This window comes from Neofelis nebulosa, chromosome 7 (assembly GCF_028018385.1).
Source record: "Neofelis nebulosa isolate mNeoNeb1 chromosome 7, mNeoNeb1.pri, whole genome shotgun sequence".
NCBI classification, from domain to species: domain Eukaryota; kingdom Metazoa; phylum Chordata; class Mammalia; order Carnivora; family Felidae; genus Neofelis; species Neofelis nebulosa.
In genome coordinates, this window is record NC_080788.1 from 31,623,539 (window position 1) to 31,647,791 (window position 24,253).

The following is a 24,253-nucleotide window of genomic DNA, read 5'->3' on the forward strand; positions in this document are numbered from 1 at the left end:
TCAGCCGAGTCACCCAGACACCCCCAAATTTCCCCAATCTTCTATTTTTTTTTTTTTTTTTAAAGTAAGAACTTTATTTTTTTTATTTTTTTATTTTTTCAACATTTTTTATTTATTTTTGGGACAGAGAGAGACAGAGCATGAACGGGGGAGGGGCAGAGAGAGAGGGAGACACAGAATCGGAAACAGGCTCCAGGCTCTGAGCCATCAGCCCAGAGCCTGACGCGGGGCTCGAACTCACGGACCGCAAGATCGTGACCTGGCTGAAGTCGGACGCTTAACCGACTGCGCCACCCAGGCGCCCCTCCCCAATCTTCTAAAAGCAATCCAGGATCTCCTGATTCCCCATTTAACTGTTTCTCTTCTGGTGTCTCCATAAGGTCCGAAAGGCTCTGCGGAGTGCTGAGGCCTATGAAAATTTCCTGCGCTGTCTTGTTATCTTTAACCAGGAGGTGATCTCTCGGGCTGAGCTTGTCCAGTTAGTCTCTCCTTTCCTGGGGTAAGTGGAGAGAGGGGCTTAGCCCTGATGTGTGGTATGGAGGTGAGGGTATATGATAGGTAAAAATAATTTGATCACGATGGGTCTGTTGACTCATATAATGTCAGAGTCACAAGAATCCTCTGGCAGTTCTTCTAGTTTAACTCTAGAGATGGAAAAATAGGGCATCGGCTAAGACTAGGGGGTCTCTTGATCCCCTGACCAATGTTGGATGTTTGTAGAGACCAGTCTCTTCCAGGGTTCTAGAATCTTGACTGTATTTGACAACCTAAGAATTATCTGAACATTAAAGTGGTCTTCTTGATTAGAAGAACAGCTGGTTATTGCTTAATTTCAGTGCAGCTCCTCCATCAGCACCCTAACTAGTCTTGGAATACTCGATAAGAAAAGGGGAAGCCAGATGCTCAGAAGCAGTGCTTCTTAGGCAGGAAATCATAATTGTCATTGGAATTTGTCCCTAGTAGCAGAGTTCTGACCCAACACCAAATAGCCATACCTCAGGGTAACTACATCATGCTTCTAATTGCTCACCAGTTTTTGGTTTTGATTCTTCAGGAAATTCCCTGAATTGTTTAATTGGTTTAAAAACTTTCTGGGCTATAAGGAGTCTGTACATCTGGAAACCTTTCCAAAGGAACGAGCCACAGAGGGCATTGCCATGGAGATAGATTATGCCTCTTGTAAACGGTTGGGCTCCAGCTACCGGGCCCTACCAAAGAGTTACCAGCAGCCCAAGTGTACAGGACGGACTCCTCTCTGTAAAGAGGTAAGGCTTTCTCTGGAAAGGATCAGTCCTGAAGACTCAGCTTCCTCCAGAGGGAGTGGTACCAGGGATCAAGAATTCATATAAATTTTATGGATTTATCCATAAGGATAATCAAGATCCTTCTCTTTTTTCAGAAGAAATTGTTTTATACTTATATCCATATTTTCCATCTTTAGCAAACTTACTAGAGGTGAAAATTGGCAATGGTTTCTTCCATCCCCTAGAGTTGTGTCTTTTTGTTGAGAATGCTTAATCACCAGAAAGCTTTTAGGCTTGCCTTCAATTTCTCTTCCTTTACTCCAAGGTTTTAAATGATACGTGGGTTTCCTTCCCTTCCTGGTCTGAGGACTCCACCTTTGTTAGTTCCAAGAAAACCCAGTATGAAGAACATATCTATCGTTGTGAAGATGAACGCTTTGAGGTACAAGCTCCTTTATCATTTGGAGGTTGGGGAAATGGGAGGTGCTGAATGCTAAGCTATCTTAAATGTCTGTGAGGCTTGGCTTTTAAGACGGAAGAGCCAGAGGCTTGTATTCTTCGGTAGTAAATGCTTATTGTCGTATTTATCATGCTTTACAAGTTCGTCAAATATATTAGTAATGTTTTATGGCGAATGTGAGCTATCTAGGCCACTTTGCCCTTTTGAGTAAAGTTATCCATTGATGGCTGTGTAATAATCCCTTGAATTTTTAACGGCCTTTTAAAAGTTACTGCGTTTTACAGGGTATCTAAAACAGTATCGTTTAAGGCTGTCTGGGTTGTCGTAAAGAGGTTGAATTATTTATTTTGAAGTGTATATTGTTATTCTTAGCAGGTATCTTGATACGGTTATTAGCAAAGCAGCTCTCCTGTGAGAACTGGAATTCTTCTCTCCTATCTATATCTGATTGATTTGGCTCCTTATGAAAGAAAGCAAATTAGGGCTTCATTTTAAAGTAGTTGGGAAGGGAAGAGCCCGAGTGAGTAAGTGAGCTGATAGAGCCTCTGTACCAGCAAGTAGGAGTACTGAGAGTGTAAAAATGGCTAGTTCGCTGATCTCATCAATAGAAAAGGGACTGTTCATTGTGTTTAAAGAGGTAAAATGATGTGTATCCTATTTAATGCATTTATTACTTAAAAAGTGACTGTCCCTGCTTATTTATATAGATAGAAGATAGCTTGCTCTTTTTTAAAATCCATATGATTTCACTCTGCCGGCCATCCCTCTTCATGCTTGATTTAGCTGTTTCTGGCATATTTTGAATGAAGAGCCACATGTTGCTTGGCCTCCGGCAGGTGACTGGCCCCAGTGTTCATGAGGAGTTTCAACCTTTTGCATAAAGCGAAATCATGACAGATGCCATGGAAAGTTTTATCAGGCTGAAGAAAGCATTTCTTTGTTACCTGTGTTGAGTAAGGGTACATGATGAGTTAGAAAGCAGAGATTGGCATCTTCTTCTGACAGGGTGTTCCTATTCTCAAATGGTATGCCTGAAAAAGGCAACATCCTCATTTCCCATTTCTGATTATAGGCATGATGATGAAGGATTGGGGGCTAGTTTGATGGAGCATTCCTTTATACCTCAGGATACGTTAGTGATCCTGTAGTGTAGACAACCCCCAAAGTTCAGTGGCTTGAAAAAACAGATTTATTTCTTGATCATGCTACATTGCATTAATGTTTAGTAGGGGATCCTGCTCATCAGAATTACTTCAGGGAACTAGGCTGACCAAGTGCTACCATCTTGAATATTGCCAATCACTAGAGGGAAAAGAGCTCAGGAGGGTCTTGCTCAGAAGTAGCAAACACTGCTTCAATTTACCTGCCCATACTCATTTGCCAGAACTAGTTAGATGGCCCTGTCTTTTCACAAGGGAGCCGGGAGGTTCAGTTCATCATTTGTCCATAATCAGAAGAGGGACCAGAAATTTTGTACAAAATTACTACCACAGTCCCTAAACTAGAAAATTTAGGGAGTACTTCTATAGACATTTGGTCATAGGGCCCTAAGATTGCTCGTTTACTTCATTTTCTATTTCTCATTTAGAGAATCTTGTGTTAAGCCTAGGAAAAAAGTTAGCTCAAAGGTTGCCAGTCCTATCCTTAACCAGGTCTGGCTAGGCCCTTGCCACAAAGTAAGTTCCAGGAATTCCGTTAGAATTTAGATGGTTACCTACAGATACAACATTGAAGTCCTTTTTAAAAAAATTTTTTTTGTGTAACATTTATTTTTGAGAGACAGAGACAGAGCACAAGTGGGGCAGGGCAGAGAGAGAGGGAGACACAGAATCTGAAGAAAGCTTCAGGCTCCGAGCTGTCAGCCTAGGGCCCGATGCAGGGCGCAAACACACAAACCATGAGACCTGAGCCAAAGCTGGAAGCTTCACCCAACTGAGCCACCCACGCGCCACCCTTCCCCTCCCCCTTTTTTAATGTTGACTTATCTTTGAGAGAAAGAGAGAGACAGAGCACAAGTGAGGGAGGGGAGAGAGAGACGGAGACAGAATCCGAAGCAGGCTTCAGGCTCTGAGCAGTTAGCACAGAGCCCAGTGCGGGGCTCAAAGTCACAACCACGAGATCATGACCTGAGCCAAAGTCAGATGCTCAACTGACTGAGCCACCCAGGTGCCCCAACATCGAAGTCCTTAAGGAATGATAGTCACTGCTCTTACTGGATGTAGAGCAAAGCTATTAAACATTTAAATATTTCAAGTTACCCTGAAAAACCTTACACCTAAGACTGATTTATCGTCTTGAATGGTCTTCTGGGGATTGTTGTATTTTGTTTGTTTTGTTTTGTTTTATCATTTGTAACCGATCTTAGCAATCCAGGTAAGTTCAGAGGGATGGAAGTGTCGGTAAGGTTGCCCCCCTGTGTGATTCCTCTGGTCTGGGGTCAGTAGTCCTAAGGAAAGTGCACTGATGGTGTTAGAAGTAACAACTACCACTTATCTATCATTTGTTGCATGTTATGTGCCAGACCTTGCACTAAATCCTTTATGTGGATTGTATTGTTTAATCTAGAAAACCACCTTATGAGAGTAGGTGGTGTTATCCCTATTTTATTGGTAAGGAAATAGACTTTTGTGTGGCTGTTACAGCAGAGCTTAGGATTCACATCCAAGGAACTTGACTCGTTACTTCACACTCCTGACTGCTATTCTGTTCTGGTTTGGGTCCTGAGCACACTTTGTCTTTTGCTTTAGCTTGATGTAGTTTTAGAGACCAATCTGGCAACGATCCGGGTTCTGGAAGCAATTCAGAAGAAGCTCTCTCGCTTGTCTGCTGAGGAACAAGCCAAATTTCGCTTGGACAACACCCTTGGGGGCACGTCAGAAGTTATTCATCGAAAAGCACTCCAGAGGATATATGCTGATAAAGCAGCTGACATCATTGACGGTCTGAGGAAGAACCCCTCCATCGCTGTCCCAATTGTCCTTAAAAGGTAACTGACTGAATGTGCCCTTTGTGCTTTAGTGTGCTTGATGACAGATTTAGTGCCCCATTAAATAAGGCCCTCATTTTCGACCTTGGTATTATCCCGTGAGACCTCCATATCTCCCCAACCCTGGTTGTTGGAAGTCAGGTGCAGCTTGGGATAGTGGAACTTCTGTGTGACCAGCAGTAGAGAACAGACCTTGAAAGTCCATAGTGGACTTTCCCATAGTGGAATGCTCTGTGTGTTTAAGGGAATATTTTAAAATACAGAAAAGGGCAAAGAAAACAACCACCCACATTCCTGCCACTCAGTACTAACCATTTGTTAACACCTTTGTTTTTAGTAAGGAAAATCGCTTTTTGTAAAATTTATATTTTATTTAAAAAGACGTACTAGCTCACCACTTTTTTTTTTTTTTTTTTTTTAAATGTTTATTTACTTTTGAGAGAGGGAGAGACAGAGTGCAAGCTAGGGAGGGGCAGAGAGAGAGGGAGACACAAAATCCGGAGCAGGCTCCAGGCTCTGAGCTGTCAGCACAGAGCCTGACGCGGGGCTCGAACTCACGAACCGTGAGATCATGTCCCTAACTGAAGTCGGACGCTCAACCACCTGAGCCACCCAGGCGCCCCACTAGCTCACCACTTTTACCAAGAATGTCTTACTTTTTTTCTCCTGAAAAGCCTTCAGCCTCGAGTGTTGAGGGCTATTGTACTCACCTAGACCAGGCATCAAGGAGGAGGCCAGGGCTAGGGCTGAGCCCGGGCTCCTTCAAGTCCATGGCACTCTGGACCACAGTGTGAATCCCAGCTAACAGACGGGTCCTCCCTTAGTATCACCTGAAACGGTGGGAAGGGATTCTTGTCTGCTGCACAGTGTGCAAATGCCCAGATTTTATTGTGCCTCCCTAGCCCTCTCCTCAGGAGCCGGCCTAGGTGTTCCTCTTCTTGCCATGCCCATAGCATTTAACTTTTGGCTTTGAGATGTAGGGTATTCTTCAGCTCTAATGCTGGTTTTGGTTTTCTTCTCCTCTCTACTGGAGTGCTCGGATCAGTCGTTGCCATCAGAAATTCCCAGACCATGTGCAGAGGAGCCTTCCAGTGCAAATGCAAGTTCTCTGCTCTGCACTTCTGCATTTATGTTAGTATAGCAAATGTTTGCAGAAGTCCTATAGCTTATTTTAGCTGGCCAAGGAAGAGCACCCCCCCTTTCAAGGGTATTCTATGGAATGCTGTTGAGAAATAAATTCTAGGTAAGATTTCTGAGTTTGGAACAAATTACTTCTTCAAAATAAGTCCTGGATGACTAATTTTCTCGTGTAACAGTTCAAGCCTGGTTTGAATAACAATATAACAATTTGAATAACAATATCCCAAGCTACCAATAATTATGACAGACCTATTGTATCTTCTGACTTTTGAAATAAAGTAAGTCTGGCATATTTCTCACCTCTAAACCCTTAGAGAGTAGGTCTTGTTATCTCTGTTTTACCGGTAAGAAAACAGAATCTAGTAGAGCAGAGCCAGGATTCAAAGCCAGAGTTTAAGTCTCTCCCTTATAATTCCCATGTCTGGTTGTTTCTCCCCCCTCCCCCCCAGGTTGAAGATGAAAGAGGAAGAATGGCGGGAAGCTCAGAGAGGCTTTAACAAGGTGTGGAGAGAGCAGAATGAGAAGTACTACTTGAAGTCTCTGGACCACCAGGGCATCAACTTTAAACAGAATGACACCAAGGTCCTGAGGTCTAAGAGTTTACTCAACGAGATTGAGAGTATCTATGATGAGGTGAGCTGGAGGTTTCTACATCTGTGAGAGCATGGCTTTGATTCCTGGAAATTACATTTGTTACGTGAAAGTGAGACCCTCCAAGACATGTTGATTCTTGCTTCGTAACTGTCACAGACTTCTCTATTCCTGATTTTGCCATTTAATTAATTAATTCATTTGTTCATTTTTGAGAATGAGTGAGAGCGGGAAGGGGCAGAAGGAGAAGAGAGAGAATCTTAAGCAGGTTCCATGTCCAGCGGAGCCCAGTGTGGGGCTCAGTCTCACAACTGTTGAGATCATGACCTGAGCCAAGGTCGAGAGCCAAGACGCTTAAGTGACTGAGCCACCCAGGTGCCCCTTGATTCTGTCATTTTAAATCTAAGCCTCACCTTTATGACTAAGTGGCTTTACTGGTTTCCCAGTTTAACATCCTGACTTCAGTCTGTGCCTGCCACCTCCCTCTTCCACTTGTCTTCCTGTCTCTCTCCCTCCAAATGATACCTTGTCTTCATTCATGTAACCCTTCTCAACTTTCCACCGGTGAAACACTGAGCCTTAATCCCCAGACGCTTTCTAATCCGTGTTTACTCAGCATACTTACCAGGAGTGTATATAGTACTGGGAGCCAGCATACAGAGATGATTAAGAAATTAATCCTGCTTTCTTGGAGCTTACAGTCATGGGGGATGGATAGAAACATAAATACAGTGTAATTGAGCATTCCTAAAAGTTGTATGATCTTGAATTTAAAAAAAAGTTTTATTATGAACATGTTAAACTACATGAAAAGGGGGAAAGAGTGGTAAAACGAGCTCTTAAATAAGCACCCCTGTTGGGTGCCTGGGTGGCTCAGTCAGTTGAGCGTCTGACTTTGGTTTGGGTCATGATCTCACAGCTGGTGAGCTAAAGCCCCACGTCAGGCTCTGTGCTGACAGCTCCGAGCCTGGAGCCTGCTTCGGATTCTGGGTCTCCTCTCTTTCTGCCCTCCCCCACTCACATTCTGTCTCTCTCTGTCTCTTAAAAATAAATAAGCATTTTAAAAAATTAAAAAAAAAAAAAAAAGCATCCCTGTTTTGCCAGTTTTATCACATCTGTCACCTTCCACACTCCCACCCCAGATTGTAGACCTCTAGTCCTAGACCTCATGTTGTATCCTCCATATCCATAAACACTACTACAGAATTTTAAAAGATGGTCCCAGTTTTGTCCCATTGTCCCAGTAAGTCTTCGCAGTCTAGAAGATACCAATACCTTGGTGTCAGACCACATCTCTCACCTTATCTTTCTGTTTCTGGAAGTGTCCGGTTGGAAAATAATAGACACTGTGGTTGATAACGGCATGTACTGCTGGCACAGTCGCACAGCTCTGTTGACTGTTGTTGTGGTAATACTTTGCATCTCTCTCCTGTCAGAGGCAGGAGCAGGCTACAGAAGAAAATGCCGGTGTACCTGTTGGCCCACACCTCTCGCTTGCCTATGAAGACAAACAGATCCTGGAAGATGCAGCTGCTTTGATTATCCACCATGTGAAGAGGCAGACGGGCATTCAAAAGGAGGACAAGTATAAAATCAAGCAAATCATGCATCATTTCATTCCAGATCTGCTCTTTGCTCAGAGAGGTGATCTCTCGGATGTGGAGGAAGAGGAAGAAGAAGAGATGGATGTAGATGAAGCCACAGGGGCAGCTAAGAAGCACAATGGTGTTGGGGGCAGTCCCCCTAAGTCTAAGCTACTGTTTAGTAACACAGCAGCTCAGAAGTTAAGAGGGATGGATGAAGTATACAACCTCTTCTATGTTAATAACAACTGGTATATCTTTATGCGACTGCATCAGATTCTCTGCTTGCGGCTGCTACGGATTTGTTCCCAAGCTGAAAGACAAATTGAAGAAGAAAACCGAGAGAGAGAGTGGGAACGGGAAGTGTTGGGCATAAAGCGAGACAAGAGTGACAGTCCTGCTATCCAGTTGCGCCTCAAAGAACCTAGTGAGTGCTTAGACTGTTGGTTTCTGGATGGTGTGAGGGGTTGGGGGCCTCAGAGCCAAATTAGATTTGGGACTGCTTTCTTTTATACATACAGCCTCAGAGCCTGACCAGGGTTCAGATCCTAGGTCTGCAATTTACTGGTCGTGTGACCTTACTTCAACTCCCCTTACCTGTTTACCTGTAAAATGGAGGCACTCCTTAATACCTTGTGGAGTTATTGGGAGAATCGGGGAGAATATGCAAAGCACCCTCTGCAGGGCTTGGATCACGGATGCTCTCAGTGGTTCCTACTGTGGACACCTGGACAGGGAGTGTCAGTTGCCATCAGTTTCCCAAATGGCAGCTCTCTGGGGTATTGCAGAATGTTTTAAAGGACAGGGTGGGACTAAAACATCACAGTCGGTTCTGCTGCATGATGGAACATAAATTCCTAGTTGTTCATGCCTGAGCCAGATATGAATTTTCTCAGATATGTTTGGGCTAGACTTCTCTTTAGCCAATAGGGTTCATGGCTCATTCCTAATGAACAGAAATAGTTTATGGAAAGGAGATTGGAAGTCAAGAGATGGTGTGAGGCAGCAGACCATGAAGAACAGGAGTGCAGTTAGAGATCACAGGAAAAGGAAAATAAACATGGGCTAAGGAAGCCTCCGTGTGCTTTACGGAATTCTCTGTTGCCTGCTTCTAGATAACTGTCCCGTTCGTAATTAGGTTCTTGAGCTGTAAGCCAAAAACTTTTCCGTGGAGCTTTTCTTCTGTGCCCTTAAAGAAATAGCCAGTTTGTGGAATGAATTATCTTTAAGACTTTTTTTAATGTTTATTTTTGAGAGAGAGAAGAGTGCACAAGTTGGGGAGAGGCAGGGAGAGAGGGGGACAGAGGATCCAGAGTGGGCTCCGTGCTGACAGCAGAGAGCCTGTTGTGGGGCTTGAATTCACGAACCGTGAGATCGTGATTTGAGCCGAAGTCCGACGCTTAACCGACTGAGCCACACAGGCTCTTTTTTTTTTTTTTTAAGACTTTTTTTTTTTTTAATGGAGTGAATTATTTTAAATTTTTTTTAGCTGTTGCTGATGTAAGTAGCCCATGTGTGGCCCTAACTTTCTGTTGAAGAGCTCATAGAGATATTAATTTTAAAAGCCTTTGTCTGGATTAATCCTAGCTTGAGAGAGATCGCTTTTGGACCCCAGTGTGGTGAATTCCATCTGCTTGGGTAGAAATGAGAGAGCAAATGGCCTAATCCTGGCTTGACCACTGACTTAACCTGGTTTGAAGCTTACATTGTGTCTTGAGTGGTAACGCCAAGCCTCACACTGATCATAGCTTGTGGGCACGTCTCGCCTGTGCCCCTAGCTTTATTCTGGCATAAAAGCACCTGCACAGCAGTAGCACAGCCTGTGCCTGTGCTGTGGGTCTGAACAAGGTGATATTCTGTGATGAAAGTCTAGCCAGTTGCTTCTTTTCAACAGTTAATTGTTCTGTTTTGCATGGTCTTCAGTGAGCCATCACACTTCAGATAAATGGGGAAGGATTTAGTTTTTTGCTCTGCACCTGTTTTCTCTGTATAAACTTTACAAATGGGTAACCAGATGTCAGTGACAAAGAGTTCTTGTGAATTTTTTTTCATTTTAGTGAACTTTTTGTTGAAGTGCAACATATGTACAGGAAAATCTACAAATCCAAATTGAATAGCGAATTTTTACAAAGTGAAACACACCTGTGTAACCAGCACCTGGGTCAGGAAACAACATAACCGATACCCCAGTGGCCCCCTCATGCCACTGTCTTGATTGCTAGCACTGGAGATCAGTAAATGGGTCTTAAACAAGCTAAAAGCTACTTTCATGCTTCCTTTTGTACTCTGCAAGTTGCCAAATGTCTCTGTGACAACTGATAAGATTCCAGCTGCTGGTTGAAGTGATTCATGTGCAGCAAGTACAGATCATTTAATGCAATTTGTGAAGTACAACGTTGGGAATCCATTTTTAAACAAAAGGACTTTGACAAATGCAGATTACTTCATTATTCATAGGGGATTTAATTTGCACTCCTATTTTTCTGTTCCCGAGAGGTTTCCCAGGACTTGAGTGTGGCGCTGTCTGCCTTTTCTCATCTGCACTTGATGCTTCATTGAAATAGCTTTATGAGCAAGTGACCCGTGTGAGGAATGCTCTGTGCAGGCCGGGAGAGTAGGTTTCTCTCTCAGAAGGAGAGCCAACAACTGTTGAAGAAACTTCTTCCCTGGGATATTCTGCTGTCCTGAGGCAGAGCCCAGTCGTACTGTAATTTAGTGTCTTTCTAGCATGGACAGAGTGTCAGAGCCCCTGTTAAAGTTGCAGGGTCACTGTCCTCTGATAGCCAGCGCTGGCCATTGTAGCCACCTGTCAGATCTCATCTCTGCCTGCAGCAGATTGAGTGGGTATGTCTGAATACCTAGGGTTCGTTCTTTCAAATGCTCTTTAGGCCAGCTGTGGGATTTGCCTTGCCCTCTCTCCCAGTCTTTTCGTAGCAGGGTAAGGCCTCACCTCTCCCATCTCTCCCACAGTGGATGTTGATGTAGAAGATTATTACCCAGCTTTCCTGGACATGGTGCGGAGCCTGCTAGATGGCAACATAGACTCGTCACAGTACGAAGATTCGCTGAGAGAGATGTTCACCATTCACGCCTACATTGCCTTCACCATGGACAAACTAATCCAGAGCATTGTCAGACAGGTGAGGGCACGGTGGAGGCTAGGTTTGGTGAGGGAAGAAGTCCTTACCTAAAGATGGATGAGGCAAAGAGGAAAGGCAAGATTTCGGTTGGAATTAAAAGGGCAGTTTGCGCATGTAATGATGTTTACAAATGTCTGGTTCTCTAGAGGAAAGGGGGAGGTTAATGTGATTACGGATCTCTCGTGTTAACAGAGTGGGAGTACTTCAGCCGCTAAATTGACTCCTTCGCTTTGCTCAGTATGCCCTCACAGTTGAATGAGTCTACAGCAGACCCGATGTTTTGCCCTGTTCTCACTGCCTGCCTATAGAGTGAGTGTTGGTACTGGCCCGGCTCTTACCTTGGCTCCCAGTGGGGGGCTCTCAGTGGGTAACTCTTCCTCTTCTGTAGGTGTTGGTTTAATTCTGTGTACTTTCCTCCTTTTAAGATTTAAAGTTCCTTTTGTGGGAAGGGTTTCATACAACATCTTCTATAATACTCTGCCCACCTCACTATCTGAGGTTCCATTTGAGTTGAACTTGTGGTTGGTTTTGTGGTTTGTTCCTGTGGCACCCTGGAACTTTGTAAATATGTTGTTCTTCACAGCAGTGATAATTTTATAGCAATTGGGTAGTCAGGTTTCCACTCTTTTGGCTTAAGGTCTGCATTGTGAAGGGCTTAGAATCTGTTGTTGGTGCACTCCTTTCTTTAAAGTGAAAACTTGTACAAAGAACATTCGGGAGTCCTCACTGCCACTATGGGGAGGGCGGGGTGGAAAGCTTGTGTTGCTTGGTACTTTCTTGGAGTGAAATGTGGAATCCTTTGCACAGTACCCATGCCTTTGCCTTGATGTTGGGAGGGCATGTTGGAAAGGTTCTGCACCCTTTCGCAGGATCTGCTCGGGGTCAAGGAAGAACGCTTCACATAACTGAATCTTGGCATCTTCAGGAAGGTTGTCAGGTATACAGGTTTTTTCCTGAAAGTCAAAGATGTTAATAGGCCTTCCCATAAGGAGTCTGTATGGTGACTGAGCGAAATCATTACATGGGTGCCAACAGCTCTGGTCCTAATTTTGAGAAACTGATCTTTGTTAACACCTTCTGAACGTATGTAAAATAAAGCCTCCAGTTGTCATGTGCTTCTGCTGCTGCGTATTGCTGCTACGGCTGGAAGTAAGGTCTCCCACACTGCCAGCACAGCAATTTTAGAAATCCAGGAAAATTAACTTTTTATAAACCCGAGCTTGGTTTTTGAAACAATAGATATAATTAATCCATACATTAGAAGCACCTGGTTGCAATTTTGAGTCAGTAACACATAATGTCTAATCTTTTTAAGAAACAGGTTTTGTCCAGATACCCAAATCCAGTGTTTTTAAAACATATGTTCATGCTTCTCATCTTAACTCCTCAGTTGGAGGCATATCTTCTCTCATTCTCCCCATCTTGTTTGATGTTCTCCCAGAGATTATTCCTGACTGGAGGCAGAACATATATTTCAAGGTCAGGCCATACATTTATCTTTTCCAGACTACAGTTGATGCTTGAACAACAGGGCTTTGAATTTGAACTGCGCTGGTCCACTTCCATGCAGATTGTTTTCAATAAACACAGCATAATACTGTAAATGCATTTTCTCTTCCTTATGATTTTCTTAATAATACTTTTTCTCTAACTTACTTTTTTGTAAAGATGTATAGTGTATAATACATCTAACAAAAAATACTCGTTTATTGACTATTTAGGTTATTGGTAAGGCTTATTGGGCACTAGTAGACTATTAGTAGTTAGGTTTGGGGGGAGTCAGAAGTTATATGTGGATTTTCCACTGCATGGAGGGTTGGTGCCCCTAACCCTCACATTGTTCAAGGATCTACTGTGGTTTAGTAGGGATTTGTCTTAACACAACAGGTGGTCTCACAGATAGCTAGTAGAGAACTCAGAAAATGGCCAATGTAGGGATTGGGCTGGGAATCTTTTTTTTTTTTTTTTTTTTTTTTTTCTCTCCTGCATGCCTTCTTTCTGAACATCTACTTCATTCTCATGCTTTTCTCTGCAAATAGATGTTTGGCCACATACTCAAGGCTTCTCCAGCTCCCCTGGAGCTTTGGCTTGCTCTGCCAGTGCCTCTGGCCCTAGCATTGACCTTTCCATGTAGATGTTCCTCTGTAAAATGTCTACCAAACGTGTTCATTGTGTCATTTCAAATTAGCAGGAGAGAGAATCTGAGCAACCTAGCTTGGGAGTGTAAGCTGTCCAGTTGTCCCTGATATTATAGGTCTGCCCTTTCCAAAAACTCTAGGAAGGGCCGAATATCCAAGAAGAGGGTGTGAATAGGGAGTCAGTGAGTTTACTTTAGTAAGAAGGTCTTAAGCGGAAGTGTCTACGTGGTATGCACCATGCTTTAGATACACTTTTATTACACTGCTTTCCCCCTCCGCCCGCTCCCTTAAACACTGTATCTTAAGCTGCTCTCTCTGTTATCAGGTTATCATAGACATTATTTTAATGGTCACATTAGAATCCATTGTCTGGGCTAATTGTAATTCAGCCATCTCCAGTTGCTGGCCTTTCAACCACTGTCAAATCAGTCACCCTTCTGACCTTGTGCTGTGTCCATTTATCTACAAATACACATACTTGTCACTTAAGACTTTTTTAAATGTTAAAAATAAGTAGTTGTCATAGTTACTAGTGCTTCAAAAAGGATGTATCTTCCTAAAAATAGAATGGCTTAGTGGTTTTTGAGAATTTTAAAGTAAAATAGACAAAATGATAGTGCAGTTAACATCTTGCTTTTCTCTGCTTGTAGGTTTTTCACATTCTCTGGCATTTTTATGGGTAAAGTTTCATTTGAGGGGAATTTTTATTTCACAATAGAAAGATCATCATGACCTATGAGAATGGAAACTCTGAAAGGTTCAACTTTCTAGTCATTAGATAGTTCAAGAATGTAATCACAATAATTACCAGTAATCACTCATGATTGACCTGTGTTGAAATTGAGTTAATTAATAGTGTTGACAATTTAAGGACTGTATTTTTTATCAGATGTAGAAACAGAAGTAACGTATTAGAATATCAGCATAAGGGTCAGGAAGCTTGAATATTAGTCCTAACTGTGCTCCTTCAACTGAGTGCCCTTGGGTAATTGATTCAGCAACCAATTCTCAAATACCTAATGAGTTTCCAACTTTGTGCTAGGGCTGGGAACATATAGACAGGGGTCTAGCTTTCATGGTTTACCAAGGCCCCTGACCTCACCTTGGCACACAGTGAGTTTTCTCATCTAAAATGGACATTTGTCTCCACTGTAACTGGGTGTCCCTCTTCAGCCTGCTCCCCGGGCTGGTTGCATAGAGCAAATGAGAATGTGCGTGAAACCAAGTTGTAAACCGTAAAGAAGCACCATAAAAACAGAAAGCCATGAGATTTCTCTTTTCATGTAACAATTTTTTTTTTATTTTTACATTTCCTTAGAACTTTAAATAAGCAGCATACTAACATGAACTGCCTATGCTTTTGCTTTTAAATACATAGAAAAGCTCTTTTCGTGGCCCAGTGTTACTCTTGGAGGTTTAGGCTTAGTTATTCTCCAAGAATATAAAATACTGGTTCTGTGTGATTAATTTTCTAAAATTACCAACCAGAAGTCTTTTTAAGCTGACTGACTGGAACCATCAGAGGAAGGTTGACTGTATGACAAGGAGAAATGTTTTCTTGGTTCACTGACAGCTTGCCTTTGCTTGATTTCAGCTGCAGCACATTGTGAGTGACGAGATCTGTGTACAGGTGACTGACCTTTACCTGGCAGAAAACAATAATGGGGCCACAGGAGGCCAGCTGAACACACAGACCTCCAGGAGTCTCCTGGAGTCAACGTATCAGCGGAAGGCTGAGCAACTCATGTCAGATGAGAATTGCTTTAAGGTGAGAGTTACTCATGGAGTCAAGGACCATGCTGGTGACAGCAGACATTGTTGGAACTGTCTCCACCAGAAATAAAAGCCATGCCAGGGTACTTTGATCCAGTGATTCTACTCCTAGAACTCCTTAGAGTTCCTATGAGCCCACTGGAGGGAATTAAAAAAAAAAAAAAAAAAAAAATGAAGGTAAAGTCTCCCTTGGATAGTCTGTTACTTCCCTACCTTTAAAAAAAAAAATTAGTTGGGGGTGCCTGGGTGGCCCAGTCAGTTAAGCATCCAACTCTAATTTTTTTTTTTAATGTTTGTTTATTTTTTGAGAGAGAGAGGGAGACGCAAAATCCAAACAGGCTCCAGGCTCTGAGCTGTCAGCCCAGAGCCCAATCCGGGTCTCAAACTCAGAAACCACGAGATGATGACCTGAGCCGAAGTTGGGCGCTTAATCAACTGAACCACCCCGGCGCCCCATCCAACTCTTGATTTCAGCTCAGGTCTTGATCTCAGGGTCATGAGTTCAAACCCCACATTGGGCTCCAACCTGGGAGTGAAGCCTACTCAAAAACAAAACAAAACAAAAACATTAGTTGTTGTGTGTGATTTTTACAGTTTTGTATTCTGCGTTTTTCTCTTGTGAATATTTTTTCATAGTATAATGCTTTGTAAATATTATAATATTTTGTTTAAAAATGTTAACACAGTGGCGCCTGGCTGGTTTAGTTGGTTTAACCATCTGACTATTCATTTCGTCTCAGGTCATGATCTCACAGTTTTGTGAGTTTGAGCCCTGCATTGGGCTCTGTGCTGATGGTGCAGAGCCTGGTTGGGATTCTCTGTCTCCCTTCTCTCTGCCCGTCCCCAGCTCGTGCTATCTCTGTCTCTCTCAAAATAAATAAATAAACTTTTAAAAAAATAAATAAAAAATAAAAATGTTAATACAAAGGGGCGCCTGGCTGGCTCAGTCTGAAAACCATGTAGCTCTTAATATTTGTTTATTTTTTATAGAGAGTGTGCGAACAGGGGAGGGCAGAGAGAGAGGAAGACACAGAATCTGAAGTAGGCTCCAGGCTCTGAGCTTTCTGCACAGAGCTGGACTCAGGGCTTTGAACTCAAGAATCACAAGATCATGACCTGAGCCGAAGTTGGAAACTTAACCAGCTGAGCCACCCAGGCTCCTCAGAGCACACAACTCTTGATCTCAGGGTCGTGAGTTGTAGCCCCATGTTGGGGGTAGAGATTACTAAAAAGAAAATAAATTTAATAAATAAATATGTTAATACATGTAATCTATGATCATTATAGAAAAGATAGGAAATGTAGAGAAAAGAAAAAAGTTGTCACCTGTAGTGCTTCCCAGAAATAATTACTGATGACATTTCTAGACTCTATGCTTGGATTTAACAGAGAGTATACTGGGCAAAATAATCTAACTTATTTTGCTCAGTTAGCAACACTTGGGTCTTTAGCATCTTTTCATGACGTTGATATTTCATCTTACAGAGAATTATGCCTGCCTCGTCGGGCATTTAGGTGGTTCCTATTTTTCCGTTATCCACTGTTGTTGCTAGTTAAGAAAGCAAATAGTTGGAAACAGCCTTGATGTCCAACCCACTGTGGGAATGGGTAATGGCAGCCTACTTTGTGAATGCTGGGTGGCACATTTTGCAGCCCTTAAAAGTTAATTATAAATTATAAAAATACCGAAGCAAATAAAAGGAGACAAAAGTATGTGTATTATGATTGCAGCTATGTAATGAATATAGTATGGCTGAACAAAACTTGTATGTATTTACATAAGAAGGATGGTTTTGGTGGCCCAGAATAAGGTTTGTAGTTGGCTGAGCAGAGAGAGCTAACATATCCTTGTTGGATGTGTTACATGTGCTTTTATTTTACTTATTTATTTAAAGTTTATTTATTTATTTTTGAGAGAGAGAACAAGCAGGGGAGGGGCAGAGAGAGAGGGAGACACAGAATCGAAAGAAGGCTCCAGGCTCTGAGCTGTCAGCACAGAGCCCGAGGAGGGGCTCGAACTCATGAACTGTGAGATCATGACCTGAGCCAAAGTTGGACACTTAGACTGAGCCACCCAGGCGCTCCCTGCCACCACCGCCCCCCCCCCCCCAGCCATTTATTGTTTTGAAGTTTATCTATTTAGTTCGAGAGAGAGGAAGCCCATGTGAGTGGGGGAGGGGCAGAGAGAGAATGAGAATCCAAAGCAGGCTCCACACTGGCAGCACAGAGCCCTACATGGGGCTTGAACTCATGAAGCATCAGATTGTGACCTGAGCCGAAACCAAGAGTCAGACACAACCCACTGAGCCACCCGGGCGCCCCATGGATATATTCCATGTACTTTTAGGATCTGACCCCAAATCTTCCACCTAGTTGTCTGCTTCTACTTTCAGCTATTTCTTTAGTTTCTAATCTTGTCACCTGTACTGTTTGCAGTACAGAAGAAATTTCCTAAGCTTTTCAGGATTGGTTTGTTTGTTTTCCAACGTTTTAAATCTATAAATGTTTAGTAGGAGTTTAGTGTGTGTTGTTTCCTGGTGAACAGAATTGCCATCCCCACCCACAGTGAGTTAACAATGGATTAAATTGTGTGGTGAAGGCCTACGAAGGAATAGGTAGAGTCACCCTACGGGATAAGAACAGTTGTCAGAGTGGCAGAGGGAACAGTGGGAACGAAGGCTTCGTAACCAGAAAGATTATGCCATGACAGTGATCCTTTAAAATGTTCACACGGAAAATAAAATTGGATAGTATTAACATTAAGCTAAGCACAAGCAGCCCTTCAGATCTCCTGCCCACCTCTGACCCCCAGCCTCCTCTCCATTTTGTTTCTGTGTGCATTGTACACTGCTTTTATTTATTTATTTGTTTGTTTGTTTATTTATTTAAGTTTATTTTGAGAGAGAGAGAGAGAGAGAGCACGCACTTGGACGTGTGAGCAGAGGAGGGACAAAGAGGAAGAGAGAGAATCTCAGGCAGGCTCCACACTGAGCATGGAGCCTGACTCGGGGCTTGGTCTCACGACTGTGAGATCATAACGTGAGCCAAACTCAAGAGTCAGACACTTAACCGACTGAGCCATCCAGCTGCCTCTGTACACTGCTTTTCAAAAACTCAGCCATGTGTAGCTCTCTGTGTACCTGTTCAGACCGTCTTCTGTGCCTTTACATGCATATGTGTGTGTATATGTGGAAATACATATTACACTGCGTATTCTGCATCATGCTTTTTTTACTTAGTCTGGCTTAGAATTTCTCTGTTTTGGTTTATAGAAGTCCAGCTCAATTTTACAACTGCTTTGTCATACCTAAGAGTAAAAATGTATCATAGTTTTAAAAGATATTCCCTTCAGGGCGAACATTTAAACTATTTCCATTTTTTACTGTCTCAAATAGTGCTGCATCCTAGTGCTTATATCCTAGTGTGCATGTGTTAGTCTTTGTCTAAGGTAGGGACAAAGAAATGAAATTACTGGGTCAAAGGATGTGCATATTTTAAAAAATTCAAAATGTACATATATTATACGTATTTTATTTTAAGTAGGCTCTACACCCAACATGGGGCCTGAACTCACGAACCTGAGATCAAGAGTCTCATGCTCTACCAGCTGAACAAGCCAGGCACCCCTAAATGTTAAATTTTAATGGATATCACCATTTTATTCTCCACAGCAACAAGCTATATATACTAGGGTACAGTTTCATAAGAGCATTTATTTTCCCATCCTTAGTCAACTCTGGGCATTATCAAACTACTTTATTTTGGCCATTTGGATGGTTAGAAATTTATATATATATATATATATATATATATATATATATATATATATATATATATATTTTTTTTTTTTTTTTTTTTTTTTTAATGTTATTTTTGAGAGGCAGAGAAAGAGAGAGAGACAGAGGGAGGGAGAGAACATGAGCAGAGGAGGGACAGAGAAAGAGGGAGACAGAGAATATCCAAGCAGGCTCCGTGCTGTTAGCACCGAGCCTGACAAGGGGCTCAAGTTCACAAACCGTGAGATCACGACCTGAGCCAAAATCAGGAGTCAGATGCTTAACCAACTGAGCCACCCAGGAGCCCCAGAAAATTATTTTAATTCATATTTTCCTGTTTTCTGCCATTGCCCATTTCTTTTTCTGTGTATTGCCTGTTCATATCCTTCACCCTGGTTTTGGAAGGGGTTTAAAGTTATTTAAGTTTTATTTATTTTGAGAGGGAGAGAGAGAAAGAGGGAGAACATGAGGGAGGGGCAGAGAGAGAGAATCCCAAGCAGGCTCCACACACTCAGTGCAGAGCCCTACTCGGGGCTCGAACTCATGAACCATGAGATCATGATCTGAGCCAAAATCAAGAGTTGGCCGTTTAACTGACTGAGCCAAACATGGCAGCCCTCCCCTCTTTTTATGTACTTTTAAAAATAGGGTTTTCTCTGTTGTAGTTTTTCTGAAATGGAATGGTATTCCCCTATATCCTTCAGTGACCATCTGAGTGCCATTTCAGTGAAGTGAAATCTTTTTCAGCTCACTGAGGAGAAATTGTTTATTCTCACGGGGTATTGCCCATGTCTCTAGAATAGTACCTTGGTAGTTACCTTAGTTTTTTTTTTTCCTTTCTTTTTTTTTTTTTAATGTTACTTTTGAGAGAGAGGGGGGAGACAGAGGATCTGAAGCAGGCTCCGTCCTGTAATCACAGAGCCCAATGAGGGGCTCGAATCTACAAACCATGAGATGAGATGATAACCTGAGCCGAAGTCATATGCCTAACCGACTGAGCCACCCAGGTGCCCCAGTAGTTACCTTAGTTTTAATGTAAATAATAGCTCTTTTATTTTTTTTTTTAATATTTTTTTAATGTTTATTTTTTTTCAACGGTTTTTTATTTATTTTTTGGGGGGACAGAGAGAGACAGAGCATGAACGGGGGAGGGGCAGAGAGAGAGGGAGACACAGAATCGGAAACAGGCTCCAGGCTCCGAGCCATCAGCCCAGAGCCTGACGCGGGGCTCGAACTCACGGACCGCGAGATCGTGACCTGGCTGAAGTCGGACGCTTAACCGACTGCGCCACCCAGGCGCCCCAATGTTTATTTTTGAGAGAGAGAGATCCACGGAGAGGGAGAGAGGAGGGAGACACAGAATCTGAAACAGGCTCCAGGCTTCGAGCTGTCAGCACAGAGCCTGATGCCAGGCTCAAACCCACAAACCATGAGATTGTGACCTGAGCCGGTTAGATGCTTAACCAGCTGAGCCACCCAGGTGCCCCATAAATATAGCTCTTTATATTCCTGTTTCCTTTACTAAATTGGGCTCCTCCAAGCTAGAAACTGTGTTCTCTTCTATAGGTGCCTGAGGATACACATTAAGTGACCACATGTTGAGTGACTGAAGTATAGAATATTGGTGAAGGAGGTGTGTAGAACGAGGGTCCAAATGAGGATCCTCAGCCATACTAAGTAAAAGGTGTGAAGTTTCTTGTGGTTGGTAAGCGGTAAAGCATTTTTAGGGACTAAATGTCCCACTGGATTTGAGCTTTCAGGCAGATCAGTATGGTAGCCCTGAGAAAGGAGGAGTGGAGAAACCAGAGGTATGTTTACAACTGTAGGTAGTTACCGTTTGGGTTATGGATGTGGGCAGTCAGATAATGAAGCTAGTCAAGAACTGGGGAGTGGTTGCAGAGTGCAGAGAGCCACGGTAAACACCTGGTAAAGGGCCTAAGAAGACAGGTGGCAGGTGGAGGACCCTGTTGAGGTGAAATGAAGTTCAGTTTCAAGTAGAGAGGAGATGGTCTTAGTATTGTTTCAAAGGGTGAGTTCGTTAAGAAGTAGAACAAATCTTGATACTCTAGGTCATCCTAGATTGGGGTGTTGGTGGGGAGCAAACTCCTAGGGGCAGTGTTTTTGAAATGTTTTAGAGATAACTGTGGTTTTATATTTATGTTGCATGTATTATGTTCCTGTCATGTTCTAAATTTTACTAGTGGATAGGAATTTTTAATTTTTTTTTTTTAATGTTTATTTATTCTTGAGAGAGAGAGAGAGCATGAGCAGGGGAGGGGCAGAGAGAGAGGGACAGAGTCTGAAGCAGGCTCCAGGCTCTGAGCTGTTAGCACAGAGCCCTACGTGGGGTTCGAACTCACGACCCATGAGGCCATGACCTGAGCCGAAGTCAGGGGCTTAACTGACTGAGCCACGCAGGTGCCCCTGATAGGGATTTTTTTTTTTTTTTAATCTATTTTGAGAGAGAGAGTGCTCACCTGTGCTCTCTCTTCTCTCTCTCTTGCGTGCACACACACGCTCTCTCGCTCTCTCTCTCAAAATAGACTTTAAAAAAGAAAAAAAAAAGTCAGACACTTAACCAACTGAGCCCCCCTGGGTGCTCCACAGATAGGAGTTTTTAAAGGTGCTTTGGAAGAGCACTGGGAATCAGAACTGGCTTCTGGTCCTGTTTGTTTACTGGCTGTGTGGCCTTGAGAAGTCAGAACTCTGAACTTTAGGTTTTTCCCTGTGTAAAATGAAGAAGGTTGAAATAAATGATTCTCAAGCTTCCTTATATGCTCTGCTCTTCTCCTTGTGATTTGGACAGTGAGCTTGTCTGCAGCAAGCCTTTAGGGTAAAGGCATTGAGAGTCTTGGGATTCTGACGGGGAGATCCCATGTGCCGCCACCATTTCATAGTTCTTTTGTGCAAAATATGACTTTTTTTTTGCCCCTATCAGTGTATTGCTTTTAAATATGAATTTTTAAGGGGCACCTGGGTGACTCTGTCGGTTAAGCGTCCATGACTTTGGCTCAGATCATGATCTCATGGTTTGTGAGTTTGAGTCCTGCAGCAGGCTCTATGCTGACAGTGTGGAGCCTGCTTCAGATTCTGTCTCTCTCTCTCTGCCTTTCCCAGATTCATGCTCATGTGTTCTCTCTCTCAGAAATAAAGTTCGCAGAACTCAGAATATTAAGAGCCTCAAATATGATTGATACCATTACAGCAGATCACTTATTAATATGTTGATGTTTTGTGTTCCTTACACCACAGAGTTTGTGATGCTTTGGATGGTCTTTTTATTTTTTTCTTAGATTTTATTTTTAAGTAATCTCTACACCCAATGTGGGGCTCAAACTCACAATCCCAAGATCAGAGTCACATGCTCCACTGACTGAGCCAGCCAGGCACCTCCTTGGGGAGTCTTTATTGCTGTAAAAATGTGATCGCTGCTCTCTGTTGGGTTTGATGTTTTCCACTTCACTTTCTGTTAGAAGTTTCCCTCCCTCCCTTCCTTCCTTTCTGTTTCATTTTTCTTTTCTTCTCTTTCTTTAATGCTAGAGGGTCATTAACATCTTTGTATTGTGTTCCAGAAATGGGATTATCAGGTGAAATGGCATTGATGTTTTACGGATCTGGCTTTATGCTATATTTCTTTCTAACGAACAAAATAATTTTAAAGCATTCTTGACATTGACTATTGTTCTAGCCAATATAAGAGGTATGAAATGTGGAATGATACTTTTTGCTCTAACCTTTCATTCTGCTGGTAGCAAGATTGAACTTTGCCTTTTTTATCATCTGCCTCCTAAGCTTTGGAGTGTCTGCCTCATCTCTTCAATCAGAGCAAAGTTTTATAAGTTTATTGCCTCCCTACCTCCCAACCCTTGAGCAGCTAGATTATTACAGCTTTGGAGGTGGTCTTTTGTTTACACCCTGGTTTCTTATTTGCAGCTTATGTTTATTCAGAGCCAAGGCCAGGTTCAGCTGACCATTGAGCTCCTGGACACAGAAGAGGAGAACTCGGATGACCCTGTAGAAGCAGAGGTATGGACAAGTATATTACAGAAACCGTGTGCTTAGAGGGCCGTCACGTCCTGAGGCTCTGCCTAGGGATGATCTTCTAGAAGGCCAAGACAGCCTCAGACCTGTTAAGGGTCAGAACCTGATGTCTGAAGTATAGGCCAGTTCAGCAGAAGAGAAGGGGGCTGCCTGGTGGTAGACACTTAGGGTTGATGGCAGTCTCATCTAGCTCTCAGTAAATCCGTCTCTCAGGAAATGTCCTGTTTGGCAGCTTTCCTGTTTTTCTTTTAAAGTATAAGAAACAACAAATGAGGTGCCATCTGCCTGGTATCATCCTGACTCTGTGTCATGTTTACTTTTTATTGGGCTAGGTGAAGCCAGGAGCTCTCAAGCCTGCAGAGTGGGTAGAGTGAGTTGGTTATCCTAGCTGGGCCTGGCAGGTAATGTTAATGAGAGATGCAAGCCATGCGATGATGTTGAGATAGGGAAGGGAGATTGTTGTTCTGTGGGAGTATTGGTTCCTGGGTGCCAAATCTTTGGGGAAAAAAAAAATTTGAGATGCCAGAAGGCCAGATTGTAATGTGAAAGATCCCGATTTTCAAACATTTGCCACTGTATATTTTGTTCTTTAACAAAACCCTCTGTGGTGAAATAAAACTTGTCAGTGAGCCAGTTTCTACCCATTTATGACTTCTGGTAACTTTTAAGTATCTCAGACAAACTTTGGGTTTGTTATGTACCAGAATTTTGAAGCTGTGTGTCAATACATACCAGCATGTCACTATGGCAAGATTTTTTTGATCTTAAAACTTAAGGATTTCTGACATGTTAGTCATAGAATTTGCTAGAATACCTGAGGAGGGTGGAGTCCAGTTTTTGTGCTCTCTCTCCACCCCCATTTTGTGTTTATAATCCTAGCGTTGGTCAGACTACGTGGAGCGATACATGAACTCTGATACTACCTCTCCTGAGCTGCGTGAGCATCTGGCACGGAAACCAGTATTTCTCCCGAGGTGAGTGAACGAAGTCACAGGTTGGCAATATGTACTGGTACACGGCTGAGGAACGGAGAGTGAAATGGCTTTCAGATCCTTGGTTTTCACTCACTTCATTGCTCTGTCTGCTGGACAGCGGGGACACTGAGGACACTAATTCAAGGTTTCTCTGGCTGTTACACCATGAGCTTACCTGGAGCATGTGCCAAAGAAGCATCAGAGAAGTGAGAGTTTTAGAGATGTAGCAGTAATTTGCCTATGTCGGATAGGACTGTGTGTCGGAGTCTCCAAGTTTTGATGATTCACTAGAAAGACTCAAGGACTCCACGTGTAGTCATATTCCCAGTGATGATTTATTATGGCAAAAGCATGCAGAGCTAAATCAGCAAGGGGGAAAGGCGTCTGTGACAAAATTCAAGGAAGCC

The 24,253-nt window shown here is 42.8% G+C and overlaps 1 protein-coding gene across 2 annotated transcripts in view; it reads left to right on the forward strand.

The window, feature by feature from the left end:
* Window positions 1-24,253, forward strand: part of SIN3A (SIN3 transcription regulator family member A) — a 75,356-nt gene that overhangs the window by 39,131 nt on the left and 11,972 nt on the right. For both annotated transcript variants that reach the window (XM_058736998.1, XM_058736997.1), the window contains exons 10-19: window positions 381-499; window positions 1,055-1,265; window positions 1,570-1,686; window positions 4,452-4,690; window positions 6,280-6,463; window positions 7,858-8,431; window positions 10,975-11,144; window positions 14,877-15,050; window positions 22,765-22,857; window positions 23,752-23,846. In XM_058736998.1, coding sequence (XP_058592981.1) covers window positions 381-499; window positions 1,055-1,265; window positions 1,570-1,686; window positions 4,452-4,690; window positions 6,280-6,463; window positions 7,858-8,431; window positions 10,975-11,144; window positions 14,877-15,050; window positions 22,765-22,857; window positions 23,752-23,846 — 1,976 coding nt within the window. The remainder of the gene's footprint in view (window positions 1-380; window positions 500-1,054; window positions 1,266-1,569; window positions 1,687-4,451; window positions 4,691-6,279; window positions 6,464-7,857; window positions 8,432-10,974; window positions 11,145-14,876; window positions 15,051-22,764; window positions 22,858-23,751; window positions 23,847-24,253) is intronic.